The sequence below is a fragment of the Lonchura striata genome, chromosome 3 (genome assembly GCF_050655825.1).
Source record: "Lonchura striata isolate lonStrDom1 chromosome 3, ASM5065582v1, whole genome shotgun sequence".
NCBI lineage: Eukaryota > Metazoa > Chordata > Aves > Passeriformes > Estrildidae > Lonchura > Lonchura striata.
Genome location: NC_140705.1, coordinates 98,634,137 through 98,649,325, shown reverse-complemented (window position 1 = coordinate 98,649,325; position 15,189 = coordinate 98,634,137). Strand labels below are relative to the sequence as shown.

General features: G+C 39.8%; 1 protein-coding gene across 8 annotated transcripts in view; it reads right to left on the bottom strand.

The window, feature by feature from the left end:
- The window catches only part of SRBD1 (S1 RNA binding domain 1), a 123,872-nt gene extending 109,887 nt beyond the window's left edge, over positions 1 to 13,985 (bottom strand). For 2 of the 8 annotated variants that reach the window (XM_085575927.1, XM_085575932.1), the window contains exons 1-9: positions 13,584 to 13,985; positions 12,668 to 12,775; positions 8,865 to 8,961; positions 7,543 to 7,619; positions 6,957 to 7,122; positions 5,683 to 6,030; positions 4,073 to 4,239; positions 2,783 to 2,900; positions 2,508 to 2,646 (exon numbers count right to left, since the gene is read on the bottom strand). In XM_085575927.1, coding sequence (XP_085432053.1) covers positions 2,508 to 2,646; positions 2,783 to 2,900; positions 4,073 to 4,239; positions 5,683 to 6,030; positions 6,957 to 7,122; positions 7,543 to 7,619 — 1,015 coding nt within the window. In that variant the 5' untranslated portion in view covers positions 8,865 to 8,961; positions 12,668 to 12,775; positions 13,584 to 13,985. Of the gene's footprint in view, positions 1 to 2,507; positions 2,647 to 2,782; positions 2,901 to 4,072; positions 4,240 to 5,682; positions 6,031 to 6,956; positions 7,123 to 7,542; positions 7,620 to 8,864; positions 8,962 to 12,667; positions 12,776 to 13,487 lie in introns of all 8 variants that reach the window. The other 6 variants (XM_085575929.1, XM_085575933.1, XM_085575931.1 and 3 more) reach the window with 4 other exon arrangements.
- Between the last annotated feature and the right edge of the window lie 1,204 nt (positions 13,986 to 15,189).

Sequence of the window (15,189 nt, the reverse complement as noted above, 5' to 3'; positions counted from 1 at the left end):
TTATTGTAAGTCCAAATTATATTAAATTTAGAGAAAAATATTTATTTTCACATGCTAACAGATCTTGACATTTATATAGTGCAACAGTAAAACTGGATATTTAAACATAACTTTTGAAAAAGTTAAAATTTTTGAATTTTTAATAAAATGAGCAACTCCAGCAGAACTCTATATATTTTGCTACTGGTATGAAAATTGCCTACAAGTCTTTGCAGGTAATCCTGTCTTTTCTCTGTGGAACAGTTTTATATTTCCACTGTATTGTAGCAGGAATGAGCACAACACCACTTGGAGGTCATGGTACCATCAACCTCTCCTATGAAACACTGAAGTAATAAAATGTCTTCAAAGACATGCAGTTATAAATGTCTTCATATCTCTGGAGAGATAAGAGAATCATTCAGTTTATTTCCAATACACAAAACCCATTCAAATGGCCAAAAGAGGAAGCACCTAAGTCTCCTTAGCAAATGGATTGAATTAGACCAGAAGCAGAGATAATGAAATAAAACAGACATCTTGTATTTTAATTTGATATATCTAGCTCTGCTTCTAGCAGGAGTCAGTAATGAATGCCTCAGAACAAACAGCAAGAAGACTAGAGCTGGCAGATGCAGCATTAACTGTCTCTTGCAACACATGTTGCTGTTCACTCTGCTGCCTAATGGATAACTTTATTTACACCATTTTAACAGCTTGCACAACTTTACCTATTCATTGAACCCAGAACCCTGCTTCTGATTAGGCTATAAAGTTACACACTATTAAAAAAATTCTTTCCCCTTTTTAAGATGAGGAAGCTAAACTTAACTGCCAGAAAGAAAAACAATGTGAGAATAGGAATACATTATTAAATGCCTAAACCTATTAGAAGTTGTAAATTTTGGATCCTTACACCTATAAGTTACTATTAGTATGGTAGAAGTGATGTCAGAACACAAAGCTAAGGGAATTTGAAGACATGCATCATACTGAACACAGACTGAGACACTCACATAGATTATTTGAATGAGATAGCACAGGCCCCAAACAAGTCAGAATTTGGGAAACAATGGAAAAGCTCCCATTCAACAAGCACCACTCACACAGACACTTTACTGTGTCCACCAGCACATGCTTGTATAATTAGAGAAATTTTTGATTATGCATATAATTAAAAAGAAGAATGAAGTTTTCTGGTTAGCCTGCTTCTTTAACTTTTCAATGTTGGGCCTTGAAACATGAACTGCTGGTTTTAGTTCAGTTTATTTTTAGGATAAGTAGAAAAACACTGAGAATTTAAAAGAACCAAAACATTAGGATTTGATGAAAATTTTCTGTACTGCAAATGGCTCACTGCTCAAAAAAAAAAAATCACTCTGATCTCAAGTTGTATATAAGCTGTCAAACTGGCTCCCAAAGTGATAAAAGTGACCCAGTTCACAGATGTATATAACTTCTGATGTCTTTCAAAGGTAGACCATTATATAAACCTAAGCATTATTTTTAGCACAGAACTGAAAATAAGTGTGCTGCTTTCCAAAAACTAATGTTTATGGTGCAACAAACAGCACTTGCTTTTGAATATATTCTAAATAATTTATCTGAAATTTCACAGAGATTTTTTTTTTTTTTTTTGCTTTAGGCTGCACCAGAATGCAATACATTGCTGCAATACACTGCTGTATGAAGTAGTGATGTATGCTGAAATGCAGTAATTTAATAACCAGAATATTTGGTAACCAATTTTCATTGCAATATTAGCAGAATTTTATAAGTAATACTTAAATAAACTGAAGTGGGAAAAGTAAGAGCCAGCCTTACTAAGAAGGTTCAGTACCTTTATGCTGAAATTAAAAAAATACGTGTTGGGGAAGAATAGAAGTACACCTCTATTTTAACATGATACAGAAGACTGCAGCAACCTTCACATTTTTTTTGTCAGAGATTGCCCCCTACAGATCCACCCATAACTGCATTCACAAAGACACACAATTCTGTAATCTATATGTGACAATCATGCTGTTAAAAGTTCTTGCTCAAATTACAAAAATTACATCTTTTTCAATCCCTGCTGTCATTCAGACACAAATTCTCCTGCTCACTCCCAATCCCCTAGGCCAATTTTTATTAAGATGTACTTTGCTGGGTGACATTTCCTTCTCTACAGACTATGAGCATAAACCTGTTGTACAATCAGCACTGAATCTTCAGGAATTCAAGTAGAACAATGGAAAGGTCACAGGTGTGTGGTGTGATTCCCCCTTACCAGTAAATACAGATGTCAACTATAAGGTCTCCAGATTTATGTAATTTCTTTTCCATAGTTATTACTATTTGCAGTACAAAGAGAGGAAAGGTTGAAGAGTCATAAATGTGTTAACATGTTATCACATGTTGCTGAAAGCACTGTAGAATTTCAAGTAGTTGCCTAACTTTCAGCAACATCAGAACAATTAAAGTAATTTCCCTCTTAAAATATTTCCAGACATTTTGAACATTACTCCTCAAAGAAGTACAGCACTTACCTTTGGTATTGGGTCTGATGTAAGAAAAGAGATTGAGGTCCACAGGATTCTGCAGGAGGGAGAGAGCAGCAGGCTCTAATCCCAACTGCTTGGCCCTCTGGGCTTTGGTGCCTTTACTCCCAGTTTTATAAGGTGCAGACTTATAACAAAAAGAACAAACAAAGCAAAACCAATTATTAAAAAGCAGCGAAGTATTTCAACCATGCTATGCACTATTTAGTAATGCAAGATTACATTTAAACTAAAGCTTATCTGAGAAAGACTAGAGTACTGACCACGTGGTCTAATTCTTCCAAAGTTCTACAATTTAGCAATCCTTTTAAAAGGCAACTGGATAACTTTCCTTCTTTCTTCAACTTCTGTATCATCATATGTGTCTTCTTTGCAACAGTACTAAAATGCAAGAAATTAATGTTAACAGTCACATTTCACGTAAATTAAAATGTCTATTGATTGTGACCTCATCTATTACATGGCTGAAACTCTCTGAAACCCCTGAAAATTATATCTCATGTTAACCTTCAATAAACCAAGTTGATAATTTAAAAGTTTCTAGCAATTTTTCTCTCTCTTCAGGTAGTTCAAAACTGTATCAAAATATCCTGTGGTAGTTCTAAGAAAAATCATCAAGTAACACTGATAGTAATTACTGCTCCATGCACTTCTGTAATACTACTGACCTGGAAGCCAAATAAAAAGGCCTTAGAATAAATTCACACTCATGAGCTCTTACAGATAGAGCTCATATCAAAATAGCTCTGCAGCATCCAGTACAGGCTACCAGATTTAAACTCCTAGGTCTTCAGTAAGATACATGGGAGTGACTGCAAGCAGCAGAGGTATTTTGTTATTATTTAATTACTTGTTAAGACAATAACTCTCTCAGGCCACCTTCCCTCCTTGGAAAGGATCTCTTGGTAGGGGTTAGCAGGGAGTACAAGGAGGACGACACCAAGCAGACAGAACAGCTGACCTGTCTATTCCCTTGCTGTCTCAAGAACACAGGGTCACTCAAAAATAAGATGGACTGAAAGCAGTCTCACCCACTGCCACAAGCTTTGCTGATCATTTCTTTCCTGTAGTGATCTGGGATAGTCTAACCACATCTCCTGGTAACTCCAATCTAAGAAGGGCTCTTCACTAGAAGCTTCCCTGATCCAAGCAGGGAGCCAAGGGGTTCTTAGTGATTCTTTTGCTAAGAGTGGAGCTTCCATTTCATCATGCTAGGTATTTCCAGCAACTATTAACTACTCTTTTAGTACAAGTTTTTCTGTGCAGTTTTAATAAACTGCAAAGAAATTAAGATGCTAGTTTTTCTTTGGCAATTAATAATTCTAGATTTCTTGTTACTTAGATTAAAAAACAAACAAAAACAAGAAAAACCCAACCTCCCAAAAAGACTAAGAAAACTCCAGATAGGCCTCAAGCATAATTACCTCAGTTGTAAACTATTTTCTTTATTAGTTCCTTTACAGCTGTAGTGTGTACAAGGAGGTAAAACAAGGGCCACAGGAGCAGCAGCCAGTTGTTGCTCACCTCCCACCCAGACCCCTTCTTGTGCTTACCGTAGCTCTTCCAACGCGTGCTGCACTTCTCGCAAGGTGTCGGCCTCCAGGTTATTGATGAGCTCCTTTCGGTACCGAGCGATAAAAGGAATCGTGTTTTCCTCTTGAAAGAGCCAAATTAAGTTTGCACATACCCATGGTTCAACATTTGTTATTTCTGACAAGGCCTGCCACAGGAGAGAAAAAAAACCCAACCACATTAAAGAGAGATGGTAGATTGCTTTAAACAGCCTCTCATTCACCATGCAAAACCACTCCCAGAACATTGCACTGTCCAGCAGAGACTACTGTCCTCCCCAAGACAGGATGTCAGACTTCTCATGCATCCAGCCACCACACCCAGTATTTCAGCAAGACATGCAGCAACCAATGTTTCCAGAAACTTGTAGCCGCAGTAAAAAATGTAGGAAGCAGTACCTCTTGGGAAAAAGAAAAAAGATAAGAAATAAAAAACATCAAACCAAAATTATAAAACAAAGCAAGGAGACCATAAACTGTGCACAGCAACTCAGAAAATTTGGACATTTGTTTTAAAGCCAACACTGACATACCTCATGGTTCAGCTAAACAAACAAAACCCACAAAGCCAGAGCTGATCCAAATCCCACTCAACTAGTAACAGGAAACTAGCAATACTACAGTTTTAAGACAAACCAAGCCTTGCGAAGCTAAACACGAATTTGTACAAATTGAGCTTTCTAAAGTTACAGGGTATCGATATGGAATCACGACACTCTATACAATCAGCTTGGCCTAGTAACATTTTAACCACCACTATTTGTTTGCACTTCACTTTGTTGTTACCATAAAGGGCTGATACAAAAGCCTTTCAAAAGTTTTATTCTGAAACCTAAAAATATAACATCTGCACACTCATATTCACTCCTTTTAGAGCACACAAGGATCAAACTCTCCATATGTATTTCCATAAATATGTGAGAAAACCCACAAAATTTTACAGCTTTCTTAAGTAGACTGTACTAAGGATGATGAATACAATATGTCCTATATATTCCCATTCTATTCATATTAAAATCTTCCATGATCACACCCAGGCTTCCAGTACAAGACCTATGCTAAAACTACCTCCACCTGAATGGCTTCAAAGTTAAAATCCTGCAAAAACAAAAATGATATCTCCCTTGCTATCACTGTTGTGTGAGGAAGGCAAATCTCGTTCCTGATGGAACCATAAATTGGTAAACACTCTCAAATGGGTCTCCCCAACTAAATGATCCACACTGACTAAATATTAAGTTGTAAAACAGAACGCAAACATTCCAAATCTGTCCGCATCCCTTCCTGTGGGAGTTTCAGTTGTGTACATCCACCAAAAATCCCATGTGCTCATACTGAAGAACCACGCAAAATGTTACAGGCAAGCTTTGTTTGAAGGACACCCAAAGTCGCAGATATTAGAATGATGTAAAAGTTTGAAGTTTTAACAGTTACCAACCAAGATCTATATTTATACACATTTTATGACAACCTAAGCAGAGGTTAAATGACTACTTAACTTCAGAGGACTGAAATTGTATGTTAAGATCCTAAGTGCTAATTATGCAGGAAACAGTTTCATTGGTACCTCAGAAAAGGAAAATATCTCATACCTGTACAATATCCCAGTTCATTTCAAATTCTTCTTTTATTTTGCCTCCCAGATTTTTAACTGGCTTTCCTTCAGGACATGTATTCAGCTTAATCTTTTTAGAGGGTGGTTCATCAAATGTAAACTCCTCCTCACATTTCTCTTGTTTCACTACAGGAACACTTGTTGAGGGTTTTTCATCACTCACTAAACTGTTTTGGTTTATCCCTTGGAACGAATTTATTTCCACTTTCTTAGGCACTTCTGGTGTTCGATTTAAACTTTTTGGTTTAATGCCTGCATTTTCTTCCTTAGATTTTAGAAGCTTCATTTTATTATCTTCTGCAGGTGCAATAGGCAAGGATACATCCTGCCAAAAAGACATTAAAACCATATTAAATACTGACTGTTACGAAATGGTTCAACATTTCATTTAAACTATAAAAAATTTGCTACCAGACATCATTTTGCCCAGTAATGTCTCTGGCAGCAAAACACCAGAAATCAAGTAATCTGAAATGTATCTTGCATGGAGGAAACAACACAACTACACATAGCAGACCTCTGATTAAGATCAAATAATATGACCTTCCTTCAGAAGACATTGACCTACAATCTTTGCCTCCATTCATGTCAAGAAAACAGGAAACAGCAGGGCAGGGAAGCACTTCTGAGGTGTTAGGTTCCCAGTGTGGGAACTGGAACTGAGATCTGGTCTGCCAAGATACAGTTTAACCTGGACAAGCCACATCATCTTCACTGACTTTCTGCAGAGATCATCCTCAGAAGTCAGAAGGACTGGCTTCTGTCATGATGTGATCTCAGAAGTTAATAGATGACAGCATTATCTAATTTTCAATATAACTCTGTTCTATATTAATAATAAAACTGCAATCCTTACTGGGTTGAACAGCCATCAAAGGAAATGTAAGCACAGGCTGCCTTTTTTTTATGGTGCCCAAACACTGAAAAGGTAGAAGAAAACAAAGGTGCAATACCAAAACCTGAGATATTACAGAAAGAACAGAGGCATTTATTTATTTTCATTGTTGAAAGATATCCAGGGAAAACCACATCCTATTATCATTGACCAAAATTTTCAAGGAGGACTTTTATATTATGGACACTTCAATTCTAAACAAAGCCATGCTTATCCAAAATACTGGACATTCACAGGAACAGTGGAATTTTATCAGCTGATGAGACTCAGGCAACCAACTGAACCAGAGTCAGAAAAATTGTTCATGTTACTTCCCAAAAGCAGTAATTAAATGTCTCTTTCTTATAGATACTCACCATTTCCTCTTTTATTGCTACCTTCTTGACTGTTTTCCTAGCCACAGCTGACCGTGGAGAGGCAGCTTTTTTAGTTTTTGCCTCAGTTTTCTTTGGCAAATGAGCTCTCCTGGCAATTTTAGTTTTTGGCACCCATTCCTCCTCTTCCTCCTCTGATTCAGAGGTCCTGAAAAACAAATGAATCAACAATATTGCTTATGAGAATAATAAAAAAAATACATTAGCGAGCTAGTCTTGAGTGGTTTTTGGCATGAAAGAAAGTGAACAGGAAAAATTAACAGAAAGCTAGAGAGTCAACAAACAGATCTTTCACACTGTTGCAGAGCTAATGGCTTAAACAATCTACCAACTTTTATGATGTATACACACATTGCACTCATGACTCTTTTTGGACAACTGGTAACTCACTTTCACCCTATCTTCAGTATGACCATGAAGAAGCCTAAGTAATTTGCATTTTATAACTGAAGTTTTATGCATGAAAACTTTTTAAACAACTTCTCAGAAACTGAATGTTGTTCTTACACAATTGCTCATGCTTGGCATAATCCTTTAAAAAAAATCCCAAGGAAAAAAATTATCTTACGAATTAAGAAATGAAGGTAGTTCTTCTGATGTAGGGGCTTTGGCTACACATTTCACCCTCCTTGGCAGAGATGACATCTGAAACAGAGGAAAGAAGAGAGAAATGTAACATTTGGTTAAAGCTGTATTCTCTTCAGCTCACTGTCAAATGTGCCCTAATAATGTCTTCAGCAATCACAAATTTTCCTCTAGAGAAAGTTTGGTTTTCTCAGTATCCAAGAATTTAGGGCACAGTAGCACACATTCAACAATCTTTTCAACTAAGCAAACAAACCAGCACCATTAACATCTCAAACTACTTTTCTCTTCACATGGAGGTAACCATTTAGCTTGCATGTAAAGCTGTTCTAGCAAAAATTTTATTGTGTGCCACATATAGTATGCCAATCTTTATTCCATCCATTTAAAAAGCATAGCAAATAAATTTAAAATCTAATAAAGTGAGCTCATGTATGGTTTTGATGGGACAGGACAAGGCAATTGTCCATTTCCAGCTAGATTTTTACATTTAAGGACTATCTATTATTGCTTGTATGCAATGAGCTATTCTTTTGAATACTGCTCCTTTGAATATAGAAAGTGCATAAAACAACTACCAAAATTAAAAAGGGGAGGCACATGCTTTCTCCTGACCCAAGATTCATACCTACAATAGCTGTATTTCAGTTGAACAGTTACAAAATTTTTGTCATTGAGCCCATGAAATTCAATAATCATATTTAGCAGTCTCAGTTAAAAAATGTTAAGTAGCCTCAAAATTTCATCTGCCAGAAAATAAAAATTTTAAAAATTTAAAAAGTAAAAAAAATATTTTAATTTATTTCAATTACTACAAAATTCAGAAGCATATTTTACCTATATCTGGTACAGTTTTGTTGCTCTTCATATTTTTATACTTTGACTTTTGATCCAGCCTTATTACTGCAATGGGAAACTTAAAGTCCCATGTTTGCACAATACATATCAGATAAGCATTTTCTAAAGTGCCATTTAACTCAAGGGCAAAACGCCCTTTAATCCAACTTCATTCTGGCCTCTGCTCAAGCACTAGAACACACTTGTTATTAATGGCTTTCATCAAGTTTTCCTTGTAAAGCAGCACAAAAATTTCTGTGACAATTTTCAGCACTGCATTTGAAGAAGCAGTATTGAGGGTCACATCAAAAAGCACCATTGGCTCACTTGCAAAGCACCTTCTTGGAGCTACAATCTTGGTCAGTAACAGGTCAGCATTTCTGTGCAGTTCCATAATGTGACTGGCTGGAACACACATTTACCACAGAAAAACACAAATCTCCAAAGAACACAAAAAATACTGCTCACCTTTTCAGCTTCCCAGGTGCCTTTTCACTGTCAGTTCTGAGATACCCCCAAACTCATTCAGCCGCTCTGCTTCTCCGTGTTCCTTTGCTCTTAATACCTAAACAGTCATAATCACAGTTCTGAATTAATTACTTATTTACTCACATTACTTCAGAGGCATGAAAAGAATGTTTCCATTTTTATATCATACTTCAATGTGTGAATGGGAGATACAAAAAATACCAAACACCAAGATTTCCAAAGTTAGGTAACATCAAAGGCAGATGGATCCCTGATCCACTCTTTTGAAGGTGCTGGGAACACTTCATGCTTCTTTTTAGCTAATACAATTAGCTGGGTATTCCAGGAAAGTGATCAGCTTTTAAACACTCTAACCAGCTTCTTCATCACTGCAAGTAAGAAGGAAAAGACCAATACACATGGTCTCTCACTTGAGGTCAGCATTGTTCATACTGATTAACACCACCCTAAACATCTCTGTCAGTTTGCAACACTCAGCATAGACCATGAAAATTCTGGAGCCTACCCAGAAGCCCAAGTAGAAGGAAAACCTCATCTGGAAGGTCCTTTTTTCTGCCAGTATTTCCCCCCTCACTTCAAGTGGCTGGGAGTCTCAAAACATCTCAACATTTGTGTCATTAAGTAAGATTATGGCAAGAGTAATGCTCGCATTTTAAAGTTAATTGCACCGCCTGACATCCAGTACTGGTGACCTATCTAACTCTCCATATCTGCAGAAGGAGATGAGCTCCTTAGTAATTCTACATGAACAGCCAAGCTGTGGTCAGAAGCCTAAATGGAGTTCTACAGCTGAAAATAAAAGCCAATACCAAAAAAGCATATGTAAGATATATATCAAGCATGGGATATGACAAAGGAAAAAAAAAAACAAAAGAAAATCATATTTCCACTGCAAGGTGGGGCTAAATTATAACCACCTCCCCTTTTCATAATGAATACAACAAAATAAACATACTTCCTATTTGTAGAAAAGAATCTTATAGCTACTACATATATACTTTTTGTTTACAAAAAAAAATAAATTAATTGGAACCCACAGAAATACTTATTGTTTAATTTCAAATTGCCAGACAGCTGTCTGCTAAATTTTCCTCCTGATCTGCCTGTGCTGGGGTGTGCAAACACCTACATTTAATGACTAAGAAAAACAGTCCTTCTGTGATTCACTGTGGAGGGGGAGGCAGGGAAGAGGAAGTAAAAGAAACAAGTCTAAATGCCACTGATGAAAGATAACTAATACAGAAAACAAGCCTGGAGACAGTCCCCGAAATAAGGCAGGAAGACTCAAGAAACAGGCAAAGCCTTAAGCTCCACATGGGGCATTTGTGTAGATGCACTGACTGCATCACAAGGCACTCAATAAGCTACTGCCACAGTCTGACACAGCCCCTACCTTGAGCATTGAGGGAACTGGGAACAGCTTTATGCACCTTCCCACAGCATGCTGGGACTAAGCCAGTGTGAAGTTGGCCACTTAATTCCCATTCTATTTTCCAGATAGACTGGCCTCAGTGGGAAAACGACTTCAACACTTCCTTTTCTGTCAGCTCCAGTTAACCATACTCTAAGCAGGAGTTGGTGTCTACCTCAAGGAAAGGAATTATAGTCCTTTCCAAATCCAAAAGAATCCCATTGCTGTGGAAAAGACAATTACAAAACTGAAAAATTAAGAGTAACCTATTTATACCAGTCAGGTCATTTTCCCTTCTTGTATCACAGATGTTAACAGTACTTGGTGTTTCCTAATCAGCTGAGGAAAGTAAACACAAAGTATCCAGAGCTGTGCACATGTTATCCAGCCACTCTGGTTAGGATTTCACCAGCTTGCCAATTGTCATATTCAACTTCAACATGCTCTGCTCCAGCACTTCTTCTCACACCTGTAGCTAGTAAACATCTGGCCAGTAACCATCAGCCAACACACCTTTTCTTATTTTATGTACACTGTCAACAACCTTTTAATTTCTGACAATGCTGCTCTTTAAGAAAAACAGTTCTTGCTCACCTCACCAATAATATTTTACTTCCATGGCAGGCAACACGAGCTAGGCCCTGGAAACTTTGGCCTTGCCCACATACTTAAGCTCCTGACTGCTGTTTCATTTCAAATTTGTGTACAGATTTGTAGACCTTTTGCTTTTCTAGGATAGGGTGAAACCTTAATGCTGAACCTTCACACTAGACCCTTGATCCTCTGCTCAAGGGAATCAAAACTTGCCTGCTTGTCTATGTCCCAAATGACAGCATGAAACACCATTACTTGAAACACACTCTTCCATCACTAAAGCCTAGCTTCTCCACAAAACTCAGCAGTTACAGCATGTTCTTCAAAAGTACCTTCCAGGTAAAAATTAACAAAATTCACAGAGCTGTTATGCTATCCAGTAAAGAAGAGCTGAAACTATTTATATAATTGCTATTGCAGGTAAATACATATTCTAGGCCCACTCTCCAAATAGTTTGGCATCAGTTTAGTTGCCAGCTATTTTGTTCTCACCACTTCTATCCTCTGCATCCAATGCAGAGCTCCACATCACAATTTGGATGGCTGTAAATTGTACACTTCTCCCTGCCTGTCAGCTACTCATTAAAATAAGGCTACTGAAGTTTGGGGTCAGGCCACACAAGGAATAAAGACTGACCAAGTAGCTCTCATCCTTTACTGAACAGTATCTTAATATGGGTATGCACAAAACACATAGCAAGGAAATAAAAATTTCTCTGGTCTCTCTCTCCAAATAGGTCTAGGTTGCACACAGAATATAAGTAGACTGAGGTTTTAAAGACCTTATTATGTTAAGGAGCAATCCAAATCTAATTTTGAGACTGCTATTCTCTTCAATCTCCCTATTCATGCAAAGACACAACCCATTAAAAATAAATTTATTCTTATGTGAATTCCAGTGGCATAAGCAACCACTTGCAGAAAGAGAAGATTAATAACATTTTAAAAGTAATTAGTTAAAGAATTCTCACTCCCCACCACCGTTTACCCAACTCTCCCAAAAAAATCCCTGCACTAGCACACACCTATTTTAAAACTCCATCAGTAGAGCAATGATTTTCAGATTCAAAAACAGCCCTCATAGATTTTCCTACCTGAAGGCACAGGATTAAAAAAAAAAAAAAACACCAAAAATGCAACTACAAAAACACAACAAACAAACAACCCAAAACACGACCACCATCACAAATAAACTTGGAAATTAATTTCATTTCAGTAATTGCAACAAGCACTGTCCAGCTGAAAAGCACACAGAAACTTCTGAATCCCTTTTCCAGTTAATCCAGAGCAACACACTGCTTACCAAACAGGGATCCCTCTATGCAGTAAGCTCCTCAAACTTTGCTCTACAGCCTTTGCTTTTCTGTCACAAATAAACCAGCAAGAATAATAGAATTTTGCAGTTTAGCTTCTTCTTAAGTCTAACAATATTAGCCAAATCAGCATTTATAACAAGAAGCAGCTGGAGCAGGACAAAAAGAGTCATATGAATCCCATATGACAAGGGAATTTTGGACCATTGTTAGTAGAAGCAGAATGGCCACTTCAATAAGGCGAGTTTTAACAGGTTGATTTTTCTTGTCATTTTAAGATACTTTCACTGCAGTAACATTCTAAGCAAAAGAAATATCAAAATGTGAGCATACAGTCAGCAACAAGGGGGAAAAATGCTATGCAGTCCAGTGGTAGGCACTTGTGTGGAAATCTGTCTCTCCAGGTTTTTATACTGCAGAGATAAGTCAGCTAAATTGTACTGCCAAATATAAATCCAACTTACTGTAATCCTCCTGAGGTTAAATCCTTGGAGAACTCCCAGACACTTTTGCTCAGAGAAGCTAGTGTAGAGTTCCAGGGACTTTTCCTGCACAAAGCCGGTCAGGCCTGCCTGAGGAAGGAGTAGCAGACACAATTTAGGAACCTCCAGCACTAACTAGAAAATTACAACCACAAAGAAATAGAGACATACAGTGTACACACATACACTAAAAAAATCCTCAAAGCTAATCAGAGAGGAAAAGGTGTAAGAACAGCACCTACTGTTTTTACTTGCCAAAGTACCATCAAAAAGGCAAAGCACAAAGACTGTGCCCCTAGAAGGTGCACTCTATCCCATGCCTGTTCCGATAATTAACGGTACCACTGAGGAAAAGGAACTACCCATGTCATGCAGCACCCTGTAAATGAATCAGGTCTGCCCAAGAAAGGGAGGACACGTGCATTTTCATGCATTTTCCTCAATCCACTGCTCTCAAACCACCTATGAAGGCAAAATCAGGGGATACTGCTTCTGATGCAGGAACAGATGGCTACACCGTGTGCAATTATTCCTTTTCTCCAGTCCACCAAACCAGCCCCACAGAAACACATTCATCCTTGTTCATTAAACGGCATGTCTTCACTCCCAAAAGGATATGGAAGACACACATCACTTCTGCATGGCTACAGCCTCAACAGAGTTTATGACAACAAAACATTCATTTTGGAGGCTTGGAGGTAGAGGGTCAAGGCATTGTTTGCTGCTTGGTGACTCACTACCACCCGAAATCATGTATTTTCGGCCCGGAAACACGACCGGGATGAAAATAAACTTTACGTACTCCGAAGCCCTGCTCCCTCCCTGGCGACACCAATTGCTTCAGATATGTTGAGAACGTTCAAGAGAAAGGGCTAACAGAGCTAAATGTCACCCTCACCGCCTGGGAAGGGCACCAGCTCCGTGGGAGAACCACGGCAATGTGTCACCTCTCAATCGCCTTCTGTCCCTGCCAGCTGTGCCGCCCCAGCCGAGCCAGGGCTGCCCGTCCGCCCCCGCAGTCCCGGAGCCGGGCGGTGGGAATGGAGGGAGAACAGGCTCGTTTCGTCCCGAACAACCGAGACAAGAGCGAACCCCTGGCTTGCCGGGCGCTGCTGCGTGGCACGGAGGGCGGCGTGGCACGGAGGGCGCCGAGGCCAGCACGGCGAGGCTGCCCGCTCTGCTTCAGCCCCAGCCCGGTCGCAGCGAGGGGCGGCGGCTTCCCCCCGTCGTCACCGCCCGCTGCCGCCGCCGCCGCGTTTGAAAGGGCCGCCGGCGCGGCAATGGCGGACTCGCCCGCCCTGCGCGCCGCGGGGCGGAGCAGGAAGCAGCGCCCGCGCCGCGCCGCAGGAAGCGCGGCCGCGCCGGAGCGGGGCCGCCACCGCCCCCCGCGCCGCCTCCTGCACCGCCTCCTGCACCGATTCCTGCACCGCCCCCTGCACCGCCTCTTGCACCGCCCGCTGCACCGCCCCGGTGCCCCTCACGCCGCCCCCGGTACCCCTCACGCCGCCCCTCACGCCGCCCCCGCCGCGGGAGCTGTCAGGGGCGAGGGGCTGAGGGCCAGCGACCCCCAGGCTGCCCCAGGGCGAGAGCATCAGCCGCCTTTCACTTAAACCAAGGACGAAGGGCGGCGATGCAGAAGTGACCCGGTTCGGTTCTGGGTGAATGGGAGTTCGAAAGGTGTTTAGCCAAGGAGCAGGGTTTTTTCAAGGGGGTCTTGGAAAGCAGAAGTCGTCGTTGTGTTAAGCTGAGATACTGCAGAAGACGCAGAAATAAATACACTCCTTTTCAGCCCCCGGAGTAGATAGGAACATGTAGATCCCAATGGACACAGGATGCTCGTGTTCTTTACCCATGCTCACTAAAATTTGTTTTTCCTTAAAAGCATTTGCACACTAGTGCTGGAAAAAGCATACAAGGGTTAGGTGCCTGCCTTAAAATTCCATCTAAAGTTATGTTTCCCTGCAGTATCTACCTATTCCTTTATCATCCATGTCTTCTAAGTTAGTGTTCAGCAAGGATCCTGTGAAGTCCCCATCTCATGCAAAAAATGTGCATGGGTGATGGCTTCTGGAGACATCACCAGAAGCATGGAGCAAGCACACTGCTACATTAAAGCCGCCTTTCAAGCTTCCATTACCCTAAAAGGTCTTCTGCTTTGTATCATAAATATTTGTAACTTGTGGTCATAACTACAAGCCAGCTGTCCTCCAGCCTTGGAACAGCAACATCTTAAATGTAACTAAGGTGCTATAAACTTAAATAATTCATAATTTTTCATCTTGACTTTATAATAAATGTGTGTTTAACAGTCTGGAATGGTTTTAAACACAATAATGTTCAGTGCAGTGTGACTGCTCTCTTTGCATGGAATTTACCTGACCTCTTTAGCTTTCAGAGGCCTGGAGAGAGACTTATGCATGTACTTGTCTTCATGCATGGGTGTACCTCTGGTGCCAAATCTTCAGCTGATATAAACTGTCACAGCTCTGTTGATTTAAATAGGG